At 36.5% G+C, this 19,493-nt stretch overlaps 1 protein-coding gene across 1 annotated transcript in view; it reads right to left on the minus strand.

Annotated features, from left to right (window-relative positions):
• Positions 1-19,493, minus strand: part of NBEA (neurobeachin) — a 655,079-nt gene that overhangs the window by 304,621 nt on the left and 330,965 nt on the right. The window contains exon 36 of the mRNA XM_029938475.1: positions 5,913-5,977. Within this exon, the coding sequence (XP_029794335.1) occupies positions 5,913-5,977 (65 nt within the window). The remainder of the gene's footprint in view (positions 1-5,912; positions 5,978-19,493) is intronic.

Genomic DNA, 19,493 nt, shown 5'->3' on the forward strand with positions numbered 1-19,493 from the left:
TGAGGCAAACTAAAGGTGAGAGTCAATAAAATTTCGAATATGTTATAAGCAATGACAACAACAGAACTTCCATTTTAAGAGGCTATATGGCAGTAGTTATAATAAACCTTGTTTATTATTTCCAAGAGGTATGAAACATGTTCCAAAAACTACCCCCACTACCCAAAAACCCACCTGCAGCAACAACCCTATCTTTCCCCTCTTGGCCAACCTCCTCAGAGGTGTGTGTACTTGCTGACCCGGCTCAGGTCCTACTCACTCCTCAGCTTAAAACAACCTGGCTCCTGTCCCCAGCACTATAGTCAAATCACCGCTTTCTCTGAAGTCATTCCCTCAATTATCTGCTCCCGCAGCACCCTCTACTCTGGCATGTTTATTATGTCAGTAATTAGAAGACTGTGGCCCCACTGGACTGTGAGCTCTCTTACAGAAGGGCCCGGTTCCCTACGCGGCATCCTGAGCACACAGCTACTCACCAGTGTACGCGTGGATGAAACCAATGTGGCCACCTTGTCACCGAATCCAGAGGGCTCTCTCCTCCTAACTTAAAAACCCTCTTGTTGGGGCACCTAGGGGGCCCCGCAGTTAAAGGCCTGACTCATGGTTGCAGCTCAGGTCGTGATCTCATGGTTCGTGGGTTCAAGCCCCACGTCAAGCTCCATGCAGATGGTATGGAGCCTGCTTGGGAGTCTCTCTCTCTCTCCCTCTCTCTCTCTCTCTCTCTCCCTCTCTCTCTCCCTCTCTCTCTCTCTCTCTGCCCCGCCCCTGCCTGCTCTCTCTCTCTCTCTCTCTCAAAATAAACAAAAGATTAAAAAAAAAAACCCTTCTGGTGACGGCTCATTTCTTCTCAAACATTCTACTCACCATTTTTTTTCTTAATTCCTTCAATAAATATTTGTGATTGTGAACTATGTACTAGGTCTTATTCCAGAAAGCAGGAATATATCAGTGAAGAAGACACAAGTTCTTAAGGCCAAGTACATTTTGATGGGGAAAACAGATGTAATGAATGAAAATAATTTGAGATAGTGTTATGAAACGTTAAAACAGCATCATGTGATGGAAATATGGAAACTCAGTAAGGTGGTCAAGGGAGCCTTTCTGAGAGGGGGACACTTAAGCTGATTCTCGAATGACCAAAACCGGCCAAACATGTACAGCTGTGGGGAAAGAGGATTCCCAGCAGAAATTGCAGAAAAAGGTGTGGCGTCATGTTCTCTGGTCCTTCCACACAGGGTCCCCGAGCACCACATCTGTATCTTTAGCTACTGTTTACCACATATAAGCTCAGGACTCCTGAATCCAAATCCCCATTCTACCTGTCTCTTTGGAGATCCAAATTCAAGATGTCTATTCAACATTTCCACTCTGAAATTTCACAGGTGCTACAAAATCAGTGTAACCAAAAGTTGAAACCATGTCCCACCCAACCCATATTCTTCTTTCGCTATTGTTCCGAGTAAACAATACTTACAGTATAAACTATCCAGCTATTAAAGCCAGAAATCAGGTTTTCTTTGATCCTTTCTTTTCCCTCTTACAATCCAATCAGCATTTCTCACTTAATTTCCAAATGATACTTTAACTCTGTACACTTCTTCCTTCCTCATTGCCACTATTAATGAGTCTTGATATCAGCATCTTAACAAGATTTCTAGATCTCAGACTGGTTTCAGTCCAGGGTCCACTTGCTACACTGTAGATTATGCACAGCTTCCTTTAATTATATCACAGCGCCCCTAGCACAGCTTACAAGCCCCTTTACGGCAGGACCCTTGCCGGCCACCCTTGCCAAGATGGGATGACCTCACCTCTATGTGGCTGGTACACAACGGGCACTGACGTAGCCTTGGCTGATTAAAAGATTGGCCCAGCAACATACCTTACTGTCTCTTGCCTCCAGGCTTCAGTATCACACTATTCCTTGGCCCAGAATTTTCGTCCTCTTATTTTTTTTCTTTCACCTAACTGTATGCTAACCATCTCTCAGTTCTCAATTAAGATGGCATTCTATTTGTATTTTGACCCTCCTAGTTTTTATGGACTATTTTTAGAGTAATCTTAGGTTCACAGCAACCTTGAACAGAAGATACAGAGATTGCCCTGATATCCCCTCCCCACACCGGCTCTCCTCCATTACCACCATCCCCCACCAGAGTGGTACATTTGTCACAAATGATGAACCTATACTACGACAGCATCATAACCTAAGGCCCATAGTTTACTTTAGGGTTCACTCTTGATGTTGTACCTTCTAAGGGTTTTGACAAATGTATAATGACATGTATCCACTAGTATAGGACCACGCAGACTAGATTCACTGGCGTAAAAATCCTCTGTGATCTGCCTATTTATTTATGCCGCCTTCTTCTCTAACTCCTGGCAATTACTAATCTTCTTACTATCTTCTTAGAGACATATATAGTCATATAGTTGAAATCATATAGTATGTAGCCATTTAAGATTGGCTTCTTCCACTTAGTATTACGCAATTAAAGTTTCTCCATAACTTTTCATGGCCTGACAGCTCATTTCTTGTTATCATTAAATGATAAATGTCCCATCGTCTGAATGTACCACATAAATACATAAATAGATGGGTATTTATTTATCCATTCATCTACTAACAGACAGCTTGGTTGCTTCCAAATTTTGACAATTATGCATAAAGAGGCTGAAACATCTGTGTGCGGGTTTTTATGTAAACATGTCATCAACTCTTTTGGGTAGATGCAAGGGAGAATGACTGCTGGATCTATAGTAAGAATAGATTTAGTTTTAGAAAAAACTACCCACCTGTTTTGCAATTCTGCATTCTTACTACCAAAGAACGAGAGTTCTCGTTGCTCCATATCCTTGTTAGCATTTGGTGTTGTCAGTGTTTCAGATTTTGACCATTCTAAAAGGGGTGTAGTATTATTCATCATTGCTTTGAGTTGCATTTCCCTGACAACATATGATGACAGGCATCTTTTCCTAAGCTTATTTGCCATATGTAGATATTCTTTGGTGAGGTGTCTGTTAATGTCTTTGGCTCAATTTTTTATCCTGATTGTTTATTTTCTTATTGTAGAGTTTTAAGAATTCTTTGTCTATTTTATATAAAAATCCTTTATCAGAAGTATCATTTGCAAATATTTTCTCCCAGTCCATGGCTTGTTTTCTCATTCTCTTGATATTGCCCTTCACAAAACATAAGTTTTTAATTGTTTACAAGTGTTTATTATTGAGAGACAGAGAAAGAGAGAGAGTGAGCCTGCCTGGGTGACTTGGGGAAGGGCAGAGAGAGAGGGGAACAAAGGATCCAAAGTGGGTTCTGTGGTGTCAGCACAGCAGGGCTTGAACTAATGAACCATGAATCATGACCTGAGCCAAAGTCGGATGCTTAACCAACTGAGGCACCCAGGCACGCCCAGAAGTTTTAAATTTTTAATGAAGTCCAGATTATCAACTCTTTCACGGATTATGTCTTTGGTATTGTATTTAAAAAGTTATCACCAAATGCAAGGTCATCTAGATTTTCTCCTATGTTATCCTCTACAAGTTTTATAGTTTTGTATTTTACATTCAGATCTCTGATCTACTTTGAGCAATTTTTATGAAGGGTATAAAGTCTGTGTCTAGTTTATTATTTTTTTCCATGTGGATGTCCAGCACCATTTGTTGAAAAGGCTATCTTTGTTCTATTATATTTGCTTTTCTTTGATACATTTTTTGAAAACCCTGATAGTCCTGCCACCTGGAGAATACACCCCTTCAGTCTAGATTAGGAACCTTGTCTTACACTTGTGATAATACCCGTATCACCTCTATTACAGATCCCTTATAATACTGTGTGTATTACTCTAATATTTGTCTTTCCCCCCAAATTCAGAACCATGTTTGTATAATTTACTTCTCTATTCCCATCTCCTACAATGTTATTTGGTATGTAGTAAGGCACTGACTAGACTTTTGCTGGATTAACATACACATGATCTGTTCTTTCACATTTATAGCTAGTCATATTTCAATTTTTATTTCAAAGTCCTCTTTATTGGAGGTACAATTAGTATGAAAAAATGAAAACAAATTCTAGAATGGCACAAAGAACATAATGATGGGCATTTCAAAGATTTTCAGGGACTAAAATAAAAAAAATAACTACTTTCTATAATTCTAACTCTTATCCTAAAACAAAACAAAATAAATTCCAAATTCTACTACTGAGCAATAAAACAGTATTACAGGCTAAAACCTCTGGTCCTGTCAAGGTTTCCACCCTTTCCTTTTCTAAGACAATAACTATCTTAAGTGCTGAAGATTAAATTATATTAAGTCTTTCAGAGATACTGATGACACATTAATTTTTGTTTTTTACTTCACAGTTGAAACAAATTGACAAAATTAGCATGTATGTGAATTGAGAGATTTCTATAACTAAAATGAAAATGAATAGTCTGGGCAAATTTTTTTCTTATGATTTTCAATGCCTTAAGATGAATAATTATTATACATTCTTATCAAAACAAAGTTTTATGAGAACTCTAGTATATTATGTAAAATTAGTATTTATTTTATAAAAGAAAACTGATATTTTCCTGTATCTTTTGCTTTGCAATAAATGTAAAATTTATTTTAACTTCCAGAGTTATATTATTATGACTAAAAATAATTCAGGCATGGAATATGTAAATGAGAAATATACAATAAAATAAATTACTATAAAAAGAGGTTATGTCTCTAAATTATTATAATAAACTGATGAGAAAAAACTAATATAAAAAAGGAATACTAAAGAACATTTAAGTTAACTTTTTTTTTTGGAAGAGAGAGAGCATGAGTTGGGGAGAGGGGGAGAAAGAGAGACAGAGAGAGAGAGGGAGAGAGATGGGGAGGGAGGGAGGAAGAGAGAGAGAGAGAGAGAGAGAGAGAGAGAGAGAGAGAGAATCTAAAGCAGGCTCCATGCTGAGCATGCAGCCTGACACAGGGCTTGATCCAATGACCCTGGGATCATGACCCGAGCTGAAATCAAGAGTTGGACGTTCAACCAACTGAGCCACTCAGGTGTCCCTAAATTAATTTTTTTTAATGGGTTTCTATATAATATATAAATTAATTTCAAGGAATATCTTGTAAAATATTCCTTTAAGACACCTCCTTTGAAAAAAAGAAGTTTTATATACAGTTAGTATTATTCCTTTATCATTAATTTAATTAGATCCAGTTTCAAATAAGAAATAAATAGATTATGCCAAATATTCAGTCATTATTTTCTGATGAATACACTATATCATAGAAAGGAATTGTAAAGGATGCAGGTCGTTGGCTGACAGAAACTATACGTGTCAAAGTGGTGACAGTCACATCTATCTTAATGTATCCACTGCTCATAAAGTACTGGAAAAATCACAGTGAACAACTGTTTAACATAAAGTGATAAATACAAAAACGGGCTCAAACATAAATTCACTGACAGCTTCATTTTAACAATGGTTATATAAATTCCCAACCTGGCTGTTCTCCTTTCCATATTTCATACCCTTCACCTTTTCAGTTGGATATCGGAGAGCATGGTTCACATGAACGGAGACGCGCTGTGTGGCTCTGAAAACGGACGGGGTGGCAGAGGGCTTGCCGAGTGGGCTCACGTGATCGGTGTTGGACAACTTCACTACCCAGCAAGACAAGACTCCAGTCTCACAAAAACCTAAGGAAGTCTGTTCCTTCATTTCATACATGCTTTCCTCCATCCCAAAGTAAGTGATTAGTATTTTAAATTTTGTTCCTTTGAATCTTAATTACCTGTATGATAAACGATTTAAATAAAATATATTTCCTTATATGTTTTTGGGACAAATAGTAGGAGAGCAGTCGCCTAGTGGAATGAAATACACACGGACTAATTGTCTAAAAATTGTAAAATTAGTTACCTTCCTTCATTGATGAGTTCAATAAATGCAAGTCCTGCATTCTTCTGAATAGAATTTTGCCATTCCTAAAAGGAGAAACCAAACCAAGTGTAAGAAAAATGAACACGTAAATAAATGTCATATCTGGTTTAAGGACCAAGTTGATGTTGTTAATAATTTCCACATGATATCAGTTCTAAATCTTTGAAAAATATTTTTAACAAATGTTATTTTTTAAGAAATAAAAATTTTAAAAGTAGCTGTGCATTACTTAGTTTAAAAGGTACATTTGAATTCCCAATAGATTGCCGGTTCGATCCAGACTGAGACAGAAAGAGAGACCCCGTTATGGAAGGAAGGCTCTCGCTCAGCACAAAGCTTCCTTCCAATGGAAAACCAAATAACTAGTGATGCCACCATACAAGGACTAGAAACATTTGACATAAAAAACATTGGCCCTAAATATACAAATTATTTTGTTGAGATTACAAAATGAAAATAAAAAATATATACAACATATTTAAATAGATCTGGAGATTAAATATTCTAATTACACGTGCATTCCAAGTGACTGAAAAGTACAGAGGCAGAGAAAAAAGTTTACAAGTGAAATCTTTTGAATTTGTAAAAAAACAAACAAAAAAAAGGAAACATTAATACTACATCCAAATGCAATCTCTCTTTGCTGATCTAGATGAGAATATATTTGTGAATTTGGTAGTTACACAGTGTAATCATAAATTTGTGATTGTTACATAGTGTTTTGGGATTAGGAAAGTATACTGCTTATTTTATACTCTTCCTATACTCTTAAAGCATATTTAGAATATGCTTTAACCAGTTTTTTTGAATGAGTTCTGGTTTATTCTAGTGATTTTATTTTATTTTTTTGCTCTTTATATAGCTGGAAAACTATGATTTTTTTTTACTAAAAATAATATCCCTTTCAATAGTGCTATAAATATATTTATATTATATATAACATATTATATTATTTATATAATTAATATTAATATATTTTATTAAGAAACCCCTACTGATCACTCACATCACTCATCTGTAGATTTTTCTCCATGATGTTCCTACTGATCAAATGCACACTGAGGAGTTCATCTGTCCCCCAACAGATTCAGCTTCGCCTAAAACAGTCCTGTCAGCCCTTCCCTCACTCTTGATCACACTGCTTTTTTAAAGCTTTGCACACATGCTGGGGAAAAAGGCGCTTTTCCAACATAGATACTCGCTGTAAAAGTATTTTCTGCTGTAAATAAATCTGTGAGAAATTATAAAAGAACAGATCATGAATCTACATCTCCCCAAGAGAGAGAATCAACAACTTGGGATATGGAAGCCTGGGGACTATAATGACCTTATAAAGGCCTAAATGGCTCTATGGCTGTGGCTAGATGGTTTTAGCAAAGCCGTTATCATACATAACTTTTAACAAAAATTCATCTAAATGATAAGATCACTGCAGCATTTTACAGAGCTCATTAAAACTTTCAAATCACTTCTGTTGCCAACAATTACAGGGAACTCTTTTTCCTATGGTTTCATAACATGACTTATATCACCATCCTTTTATATATTTTGTATATTTCCATTACAAATACTATATTTAATGCAACCCAATATCCCACAAAATGTGCAAGTTTCTCAGGAATACTTGACATTTATTGGGATACTGGCTTCAAGGGAAAACTGAGTCTTATATAACAAGAACCCTGACACTGAATTATAAATTCTTACAGACAGCTTCTTAAACATGGTTTTCTTTATGATACTGTTTGTACACCAAGGCTCTTTTATCAGCATAACCTTTAATGTGCATACGGTTTTTCAAGAAGATATTTCAAAGTACATATTCAGGTATCACATATGCATCCCAAATTATACTGTGTCTAAAAGATCACAGAGTAAAATGTTTTAAAAACTCTGTTCAGATCAAAGATCAAACAAAAAATATCTGTGAGGTACCTCAGCCCATGAGAGCCTAATTTGCAATCTTTGATAGAGGAGCAGCAGAGATAAGTCTGAGCCAAGTTAAGGATATTATAATTTAAAGGATGAAGAAAGCCACTGAAAATATCATCACTGCAAGTCTTAATGCAAGAAATATGTGGTTAAGAGTAGTTTGACATTTTTGAGGAAGAGAAAGTGGTAGAAGAGTGTATTCTATGCTTCCCGGAAGAGAAACAGTAGAGGCCTACATGGGTACTCCAAATAGCTAAATTGAAAATAAGAGGCATGACAAAGAAGAGATCGAGGGCTGGATGAGAAACTGGATTTAGCGGCTAAAGGAAAAAAGTGGAATAATATAGGATTTAAATTTTCCCCATGAATGGCAGGAAGAATGGTGACATTCTCATGGAAATACTTAAGAAGGATACACATTTGAGGAAAACCAGAGGATTGCTTAAGTTTATATTTGTTGGATTGGCAGTGATGATGATATATCAAAGTAGGATGTGGAATTTGAAATTCTTTACAGAAAAATACTGATTAAGGCAAATCAGGGGCAAAAGTCTCTAAAGAAGAAGAAACAGAAAGAGGATCAAAAGACCTAAGCTGAATTTGGGGAATCATTAACATTTTTAAAATTAAAAAAAGGAGAAGGAAACAAGCCATAAGAGACTTTTTAAAAAAATATTTATTTTGAGAGAGAGAGAGAAAGAGAGAGAGAGAGCACGCGTGCAAGTGTGAGGGAGGGAGGGAGGGGCAGAGAGACAGGAAAAGAAAAAAATGCCAAGCAGTCTTGCCACAGAGCCTGATGCAGGCCTGAATCCCACGATTATTAGATCATGACTTGAGCCAAAACCAGAGCTGGATGCCCAAACAACTGTGCCATCCAGGTGACCCAATAAACCACAAGAGACTCTTAACTACAGAGAACAAACTGAGGGTTGATGGAGGGAGGTGGGGGGTGGGCTAAATAGGTGATGGGTATTAAGGAGGGCCCTTGAGATGGCACTGGGTGTTGTGTGTAAGTGATGAATCACTAAATTCTACTTCGGAAACCAATCTTACCATATATGTTAACTAGCTAGAATATAAATAAAAACTTTAAACAGAAAAAACCCCCAAAGAAATAGAAGCAGTTAACAGAGATAAGAAAAGATCTAACAAAATTTAAGAATAGTAGCAAAATATTATAGCACTACTTGAAAGAAAATAATCCACGTAATGCATTTGGCTCAACAAAACAAAAAGATACAAATAAGACCTTTTAATCACTAATATCATTCTCTTTTTGATGATTAAGAATTTAAGTTTTACTGTATGGGACTTGTAAAACACAAAATACAGATGGAAGCTAGAGCCAACGTGGGCTGTAGCTTGGGGCTGGCACAGGAGCTGGTGCCCGAGCGGGCTCTCCCTCTGAAGCTGACTCTACCTCTGCTGCTGGCGGTGGGCATGGTGCCGGAGTTGGCACTCGGTGTGTAGCTAGATCTAGCTCTAGAGCTGATGTTCCAATGGCAGTGGAGAGCTGGTTATTGAGCTGGCTCTAGTTCTGGGCTGACTCTAACTCTGGCACTGTTGCCAGACCTGGTATGAAAACTAGTGATAGAGAAGTGTCTAGATCTGGAGTTGATCGTGACTCCAGAATTAGAGCTGGAGCTGGCACTGGAGTCAAGTGTAGAGTTAGCACAAGAGCTCCCGTTGGAGTTGGCTGTAGCTCTGAGGCTTGCCCTAACTCTAACTTTCTGGAGCTGGTGCAGAAGCTGGCAGTAGCTCCAGAGTCACCGCGAGGACTAGTTCTGGAACTGGCCTTCACTCCAGAACTGCTGCTGGAGCTGGTGCTGAGTTAATGATGGAACTACTTTTATTCCTGGAGCTGGCCCGAGCTCCGTCCTGGAGCTAGTCTGGAGCTGATTCTAGTTCTAGAGCTGGCACTGCCTTCAGCTCTGGGGCTGGAGGAGGTCCCAGAGCTGTGTGAGGTTCTAGAGCTTGTTCAGTTGCTGTCTGGAACTCCACAGGTGCTGGAGCTCGTGCCAGAGCTGGCAAAGAGCTGCTGCCTACACTACTAACATCACTTTTGAAGTCATTACCTAGAGATGGCAACCTGACATGAAAGACACAGACCAAGACAAGAGTACAAAAGAGATACTACAAACAACAAAACCTTGGAAAAACGAGACAGTGAAGAAACAAAAAATCTGTAATTACATGGTTAAGATATGTGAAGACACTGCAAGCATCAAAAAAGAAGGCTTAAAAGAAAAAGGTGCAAACACTCCCACCCACCCCCCCAAAACAGGAAAAAGGATAAGGTGCCAACAAAAAGATAAAGGGATACAACAATGGTAACAGCAAAACAAAAATAAAGAAATAACAAAACTGGAGGATCTCCAACTGAAAGGCGGTATGCACTGAGTAGGAACTATAGAAAGAGTGGATGGGGAACATGGAAGAGAGGAAATTATCATATAAATTTAAAATTGTTCCCAGGAATTAAATACATGACATAAAACCCCCAGTAAGGCACATCATCATTACGTTTTCCTTAACATGAGGGTGAAGGACAAGGCTAACAGGAAAAAAACTTTTACAAAGAATCAAGAGTAAGAATGAAACTAAACTTTTCAATAGTGAATCTAGGAAAGAGAAGAAAAGGAAACACTTGCACAGTTATGGAGAACATTCAGGGCACAATATTTACCCAAAGTATTGATAACATATGAGAATAGATGAGTTACATTTTCAGACATGCATAGACATTTGCTTTTCATCCAGTCTCTTTCAAGAACCTAGCAATGGTGGACTCTGCCAGAATGAGGGCGTCTCTCCCACAGGAGAGACAAGATTACATTATGACAGCCCACCAAAGATTTTTAAGTCCCTGAGGTTTTATAGCTCAAGTTTCATGTCCATTGCCTGTGTTTCCCTCTACATCTCATAAGGCAATGAAGAGAACACAGGTTTATTTCTTTCAAATAAGAAAGGAAAAGAAACCTAAATGAGAGAGAGAAAAAGGGACAACAAAATATCCCTCAGAAGATTATGTTTTCTCTCAGAAATCATCAGGATAGAATGTGGTTTTTAAAGCTTGTTTAGTAACTGAATGACAGTTGTAAAAGTAGCACAAATAATTATCTGGGCATCTTTATTTGAAAATTCCAAACTCTTTACAATGTCAGTAAAGTATCATACTCAGTACTGAATAGTAAACAAAAATGTGTAAGTGCAAAGAAGAAACTGGAATGTAAAGGGCAAAGTTTTCTATAAGAAAAGTAGAACTTGTAACAACAGTTTATGTTGGTAACATAATAAATCCTAGTGGTGTGGAAAAGAAAAGATAATTTTAAAACTTTGGAAATGGGATCGAGGCTAGATCATTATTTTCTCACTGCTTAATACTTTCATTAATCAGAAAATATTCCCTCTGAAATATACTTATAGTTTGTAGTGACCTACTCACACATGTCTCCCTATTAGATCATAAATTCATTAATGAGAGGGAGGATCTTGATTTTTTTAATGTTTATTTATTTTTGAGAGAGAGAGAGAGAGAGAGTGCGAGTGAGCAAGGGGCAGTGAGAGGGGGTCAGAGGATCTGAAGCAGGCTCGACACTGACAGCAGAGAGCCTGATGCAGGGCACAAACTCACCAACTATGAGATCCTGATCTGAGCCAAAGTCAGACGCTCAACTGACTGAACCACCCAGGTGCCCCAGGACCTTGTTTTATTTAGCTAGGCATACCTACTAAGTAGCAAGTTACTGGCATACTGTTCATACGCAATGTATTTTTGTTGTCGAACTGAATTTAATCCTCCCAAATCAAGGGTATCACTTCAATCTATGGTTCTCTACCTGGCAGCACAAAAGAATCAACAGGGGAATTGTTAAAAAGTACCGACCATAAGACAATAATCTCCAGTGACAGGGCCCAGGCATTGGTATCACTTTAAAGCTTCCCAAATTATTTTTATGGGAAGTCAGTGTTGACAACTACTGCCTTAGGTCATCTCTTTCTCTCCCAAACGACTGCACAATACAGACCTCAAAGTACCTAACTTGCCAGCGCGGAGTAATTTAGTTATGAGGTAATATATATTCTTTCCTTCAAACTCTTCACTTATTTAAATTTCCTTTTACTCATTAATAGTGGATTATTATATCATAATTACATCATAACTTACACCATAATTACAGAGGTATCCACATCTCTAAAATAACAGCATTACTAAGGTCCTTTTCAGCTCTGACATGAATGGCATTTCATTCCCTCCATAGAGTATTTTTGTAAAACTGAAAACATTAACTTCTAATGACTGTGTAAAAAAAAAAGTGAGTAACAACAGAGGCTAGGCAATGATTCTATTCTTTCACATTGATCCACATCTAATTCTGCATTTTAAAAGTGTTTCTTAAATGTACATTATCATGCAACTCATTCTAGGGACTTCAAAAGAATAATTAGGTAAAATATTGAGAGGGTGACAAGTGGAGGACTTAGCATAGAGAGGAACACAGTGTTCGCGGCGACTGGTAAGGCATACACTATGTTAAGAGTTGATAAGTGGGCGGTAGCTGGACAAAGAAGACATTTTAATCGCTGTCCTACCTTTCTAACAATTCCCTCTGACACACAGACTTAGAGAAATTACATAGGAATTGGATACATGAGAATGTATACAAAGGTGTAATAAGTTATTGTCATTTCAACAAAGACAATCTTTTGGCCACGACAGGGAAAAAGTCTATTTTCAAATTGTATCTACAAATCATTCCAGAAAGTCTTCTGCCATTTGAGAAAACATGCACACACATGCATGCACACATGCACTCATTCAACTACTGGAAAGAGATGAACATCTATGAGAAAAGGTGTAAATTAAACATAGGCATTACATTTTTGTCTTCATGGGAAACATACTAAACTGGGCTGGAATGCCTGCAGAGAGCTGCCAAGTCTGTAGACAGTTTTGTCATAATTTTTTAACTCTTCTATATGGATGCATAAAATTTCCTCAAGATGAAGGACTTTTTCAGAGAACTGGATATCAAGTTAAGGATCCTTTGAAACTAAACACTTTGAAGACAAATAGGTTCCAGAAGGATGACAATGAAATCCCTATGTTCTCTTCAACAATCACTTCATGGTAGTTAGATGACCTAGGAGAAATTTCAGACCCAGGACGTGATTTTTTTTTTTTACCACCAGTTTTTCCACTTCTATGTTAGCTCAATACACATTTCTCATATCCTTTTGCTTTGTATACAAGTAGGTGAACCAACTTAATGTCCTTATTAATCTATTGCAAAATCTTTGAAAATATAGAAAGTATTTCAAGGTAAAAAAAGGAGGGTTAAGTTGAGATACTGTCTTCAGAAACTCCAGAACTGATTTTTTACTTTTATATCCTTAATGTCTACTTATTATTAATTGCCAGTAAAAGAAGTATGTTATGTGCCTCAAATATTTTTCTCAGGAATATTCATTACTGGCATGCTTAAGTTAGAGAAATTAGTAAGTATAAGGATTAAAGTAAGAATATACTATATATCAAGAAAACCAGATATAACCAATGTTTTCAATGTATACTGAAATGAACTAATGAAAAGAAATATGCAAGTATTCATTGTATTATTTGTTGCCATTTTCATGGCTTATTTTTATGAACACCCTACTAAAATCATGTAGGAAAATTTGGATATAAGAAATGAATAATCAATCTCAAAGAGCTTACTGATATTAGAGTCAACCATAGAAAAACCATTATGTAATTTGAGAATATATCCAATTGGTTACTATAAATTGGTGTTTCATATAAATATAAACATAAATATAAAGATAAAGATAAATAGTTCCCAGGATCCTTGTAGATCATTAAATTATGTAAACACATTTAACACCACTTTTATTACAAATATTCTTATGTGTATAAACATATACTTGTGTTTGTATTTATAATAAAAAATAATCTAAGTTGTTTTATAAGATATTTTTAAACAGTATTTTTATTCTTTAACTGTAAATACATATAATAAACAAGCATATTTATATGCTATGTTAAGTTGTTGAAGATATAACTTCCTTGGTGAGAAAATCTATGCTACTAGAGCGGTAAGAAAAATATCAAGAAATGGTAACTTTATTAAACACATAAATAAGGGGACTTGGATGGCTCACTCAGTTAAGTGTCCAACTCTTGGTTTCGGCACAGGGCATGATCTCACAGTTCATGAGTTCAAACCTTGCATCTGGCTCTGAGCTGACAGTGTGGAGCCTATTTGGGACTCTCTCTCTCTGTCCCTCTCTACTTGCACTCTGTCTCTCTCTCTCAAAAATGAACATTAAATATAAGTAAATAAATAAAATTTGACAATAAAACAAAATTCTTTACTGGTCTGTAATCAATGAAATAACAGTGACTATCCTTCATGATTTATCATGAAAATATATTAAATTTGTTCAGCAAAATTCATTTTTTTAAAGCTTCCCTTGTGTCTGAGTCATGACTAATGTACTACTATTTTGTCTTAAGTTATATTATACTGTTGAGAGCACTTTATGACGATAATCTTTGAATGTCATATTGTTCTAAAGCTAAGAATCAGTAGATTGACTCTCAAAACAACATAACTTAATATGAATATACAGTAAAATAAAAATATAAAGGAAATTATACCATTAGCATAAGAGCTCCAGACTGTATTCAACTATGGCACAAAAGTGCTGCTTATTATTAAGCTACTATGTAAGTTTAGCTTCTCAAAAAATGTTCATAAATAACCTGATAATACAATGGACATTTGACATTTATCAAGACATACATTTCAAGACCTTTGTGTTTAGCCATGTTGTGTGACTACTGCCTAGGCTTATACTATCCCCACAACAAAGGTTCCTTATGATACTGCCTTCTCTTCTTTTTCTCTTTTTTTTTGTTTTTTTAAATTTATTTTTAAAGAGAAAGAGAGAGATGGCAAGCAGGGGAGGGTCAGAAAGAGAGGGAGACCCAGAATCCGAAGACAAGCTCCAGGCTCTGAGCTACTGTCAGGACAAAGCCGGACACGGGGCTCGAACCCACAAACATGAGATCATGACCTGAGCTCAAGTCAAACACTTAACCGACTGAACAGCCCAGGCACCCCAAAATGCCTTATTTTCCAGAATACATAGAAAACGACCATGCCGCATTGAGCTGTAGATGCTGTGCTGCTGCTTGGGGAATTCAGTCCCACACACCAGATTTATCCCACACATCCTCTCAATTCATGCCTTGGCAAAATAATAAGTTGCACTATGCCAGTTACCTATGTTACCACTTAAGAATACAAGAACTTGCAGTGTTAAATCCTGAATACTTAGACCCTGGTGTGCTTCACTGGCACAGAGTACAATCATGTACAGTTAATTAGTTCATATATTTCACAGACAATCATGCAGCAATAGGTGTATAAGCCGGTACAAGAATGTTAGTGTTGTAGAGACTTAGAGATCATAATTTTTAACCCGCTACAATATTTTTTTTTTTACACACAACTAGCTGATATTTGCTTGAAGACTTAAAATATTTCCGTGATTCTGGATCAACTTGTTCTACTTTTGGACCATTAAAAAAAGAAAAGCACAGATATTCATATATGGGAGGATGAGCCGTCGAGATGAATAGAGCATCTATGTATTAACAGTCACTCACATGTGGCTATTACAAGTACTTGAAATGCAGCTAGTATGAACCAATGTGTGTTCACCTGATTAATTTTAAATAACTGATACACTTGTGTGGTGTTTAGACTTCTGAACAAGAACAATGACCTGTAAAGTTGGCTCCCTCAAGTAACTGTTACTTGTGAATAAAGGCTTTTTTGGTCATTGTAATTAACACAGGGTAGTAACGAGGTCATCAAAGGAATTTAAAAACAATAAAAACAAAAACAAAGTTCACAAGTAAATACCTACATGATATACACATATATATACACATACACACACATACATGTATCACACACATATTTTTATATATGCACACATATGCAGACAGACATCTAATTTGAAAGACAGTATAAACACAGGAATGTAAAATATCTCATTATTTTTATATTGATCACATGTTGATATTTAGGTTAAATAAAATGTATTATTCAAATTAATCTCACCTATTTCTTGTTTATCTTTTTAAATGTGATAATTAGAAAATTTAAATTGTACGTGATTCACATGACATTTTTCTCGCACAGTGCTGCTCTAGAGTGCCAACTGGGAAAGCGATTTATAAGGCATCACTGTTATACAACCAACTTCTGCTTGCACTAATACCAAGAGAAGTGACTTTGCATTTATGTATAGAAATATAGTTTGAAAGAATATTCATTCAATAATTAACTGTTAGGACTCCAGGGTAGTGAAAATATGAGGTGAGGGAAAGTTTTATTTAATCTTTCAATATTCTAAAGTCATTTTCCTTTTAATGTTCAGGAACTACTTTTTAGTTATGATCTTTAAAAAATTTAATGTTTTTTTTTGAGAGAGAGAGATAGACGGACAGGCAGATAGAGTGCAACAGAGAGAGGCAAGTCTCAGAGCGAGACAAAGACTCCAAAGCAGGTTGTCACCACAGAACCCGATGAGGGCCTTGAACTCACAAGCTCTGAGATCATGATCTGAGCTGAAGCTGGATGCTCAACCGACTGAGCCACCCAGGCGCCCCAGGAACTACTTTTGAATTAGACATCATCCTGGCATGTGTGGTTAATAGATCTTCAACAAGAGTACCAAGACCATTCAATGGAAAGAGAACGGTCTCTTCAACAAACGGTACTGGGAAAACTGGATATTCATACCCAAAAGAATAAAGTTAAATCCCTACCTAATATTATATATAAAAATTAACTCAAAATGGACCAAAGGGTGGTCTGTCAGTGACCCAGGGAAATCTGTTTACCTCAGCATATGCTACATTCCTTCTCTTCTACAGAAATTATAGCTCCTAAGGATTATTCTGTAGATGGCCAAGGCTTACAGATTTCTTTCTGTCCCGCTTTTAGTAAAATTGTAAGAATTCAGACATGAGAAAAAAGACTTTTGTTTCTCTTATATTTTACCATTTACATAGAGAGGAGCTCAGAATTTCCTTTTATTCACCATTGACTTCAGTTTACAACTTGGGTTGGGTATGATAATTAATATGCAAGGATGAGAGTGTTTATATCATGTATGAATATCACATATATTATAGGTAGCTTGGAAAAGAAATAGTTTATGACATAAACCTGATTGTCTTGAAATTTATTATACCTCCTAACTTCTCTAGGAGTCGAAATAAAAGAGAGCAATAATAAAAGACCACATGGAAATAATCAAAAGTAATCTGAATTGTATGTCCTTTGAATCTGATTAAGTTTTCAGAGAGGGATACCACAAGTCGTTGGGTAAGTAACAGAATCTGCCCCCCGCTGCATGTGTACAGTAGGCATTCTCCCCGAGATACATTAAATGGAAATTTTTGGATTATTTCACATTTATATCCTCTCTTTTTTCAAAATATACATACTTTTACTATAAATCTCCATATTTTCTAGTAATTTTAATTTTCTAATAATTTTATTAGGACCCAAGTTGACAGTAATCTCTATTGCGTGATCACCACATTTTCCATTTCCTGCTAAACTTTTATTTATATGTAAGACAAATTACAAACTTTATGGCAAGAGAGAGGGTATACTCTGAGCAATTCCCAAAAACTTTAAATGCCTAGTGTGCCCCTTTAACTTTGAGATGACGTTATACCACAGATAGAAGCTGGTGTCAGGCACTGTCCAGAGAAAAAGCAGGGATTTAGGAGATATTCAGGAATGAAACAGATGGTTTATTTCTCCTTGAAAGCAGAGGCAGAACTTATAAAAGCAAATACCAGTAACTACTCAATACTAATCACAAGTTAGAATTTTCTTATAAACTTCAATTCTATGCTACTAACATACAATAATATTTTATATTAAAAACTACCCTTAAGGAAATATTGTTTCACATACTGCCTGGAAATGGGTAACTCCCTACATCACAAATTAAACCCAAATGAATGTATTGTATGGTTACCTAATTTCTGATGTGCTTAAAATGAGGCTGGAAGCTGCTCTAAACATGTCACAGGTGTTTTTCCCTCTGACCGTTGCTCAGTTTCCCCAGCCCGAATCTCCTTCCTTGCTTATGTTGTGTAGAAACTCCATCAGCTTTAGTCTGTCTCAATAAAGCCCCCCAAAAAAGTCTTGTTGGTTCACAGGACCAATTTTCTGAATCATATGTTGTATCTGATTATACTTGACTTAAAATATCATACCCTAAGGGCACCTGGGTGGCTCAGCTGGTTAAGCGTCTGACTTCGGCTCAGGTCATGATCTCATGCTTCTTGAGTTTGGGCCCCATAACAGGCTCTGTGCTGACAGCTTGGAGCCTGGAGCTTCAGATTCTGTCTCCCCCTCGCTGCCCCTCCCCTGCTCGCACTCTTTTTCTCTCTCAAAAAACAAACAAACAAACAAACAAACAAAACCCCACCATTTAAAAATTTTAAGAGTATATCATGCCACATTTTTTTTTTTACTCATCATTGGTTTCAAACTCAGCTACATAACAGGCAAGTTGTACAGTTAACACCAGACTCCATTAAGAAATGGAAGGATGTTACCAATAAATCTCCAGTAACCATCACAAGGCTAATACAAAAAAGCAGTCACTAAATAAATGTGACATACTTTCATCAGATAACTAGGATTTAATATTTCCTAAGATGCTTTTAATAAACCCAATCCAGGGGTGCCTGGGTAGCTCAGATGGTTAACCACCTGATTCTTGATTTCAGCTCAGGTCATGATCTTACAGTTTGTGAGACCCAGCCCCATGTTGGGCTCTGTGCGGACAGCATGGAGCTGGCCTGGGAGCTGTCTCCCTCTCTGCCCCGCCACTGCTCATGCTCTGTCTCTCTCTCTCAAACAAACAAACAAACAAACAAACACTGAAAACATCTAGTCCATTCCAAGTTTTCTTACATTTCTAATCTTATTATACACACCTCAAATGTTTTCAATACTGGGCACTCATGAACGAATATGCATTAGTAGCTCTCCATATTTATCTAGTTTGTTTTTTTTTTTACCTCTTCTTTGGTTTATGATAGTTGGAAGAAAAGTATGACTTTTTCCTGTGTACCATCTGAAAAAACTGTATCAAATTGGAGAAAACATGAAAACTTTAAAAGTTCAAAGGCGAAACCATTTGAAAAAGGAAGACTGTTCCTCAGTTGTGGTTCTTTTGTTAGGAGCTGTGTTTAGAAGTCCTGGGTCAGAGCCTTGATCACATCAGTGCAGTCACTAAAGTCCTTTTTGTTTAAGTGTATGAAATATTTTGGGAAAATAAAGGCAAAAGGAACCACAAAATAATTCATGTTAGTAACTTCATACAGAGATTCTAAAGAAACTTGCAAGACTGACTTCTATTTTATGTTACTGATACATTTTGGGGTTTCTAATGAGAATAAGAATGATTTATTAAGCATTCATTTTGCTTAATCAGTACTTCAAGTCAGAAGTACTTGAACACTGAGAGAAAGCACTTTTTACATAAAGGTTTCTCAACTTATAAAATGTTTTCTATTGA

The sequence above is a fragment of the Suricata suricatta genome, chromosome 4, assembly GCF_006229205.1.
Source record: "Suricata suricatta isolate VVHF042 chromosome 4, meerkat_22Aug2017_6uvM2_HiC, whole genome shotgun sequence".
NCBI lineage: Eukaryota > Metazoa > Chordata > Mammalia > Carnivora > Herpestidae > Suricata > Suricata suricatta.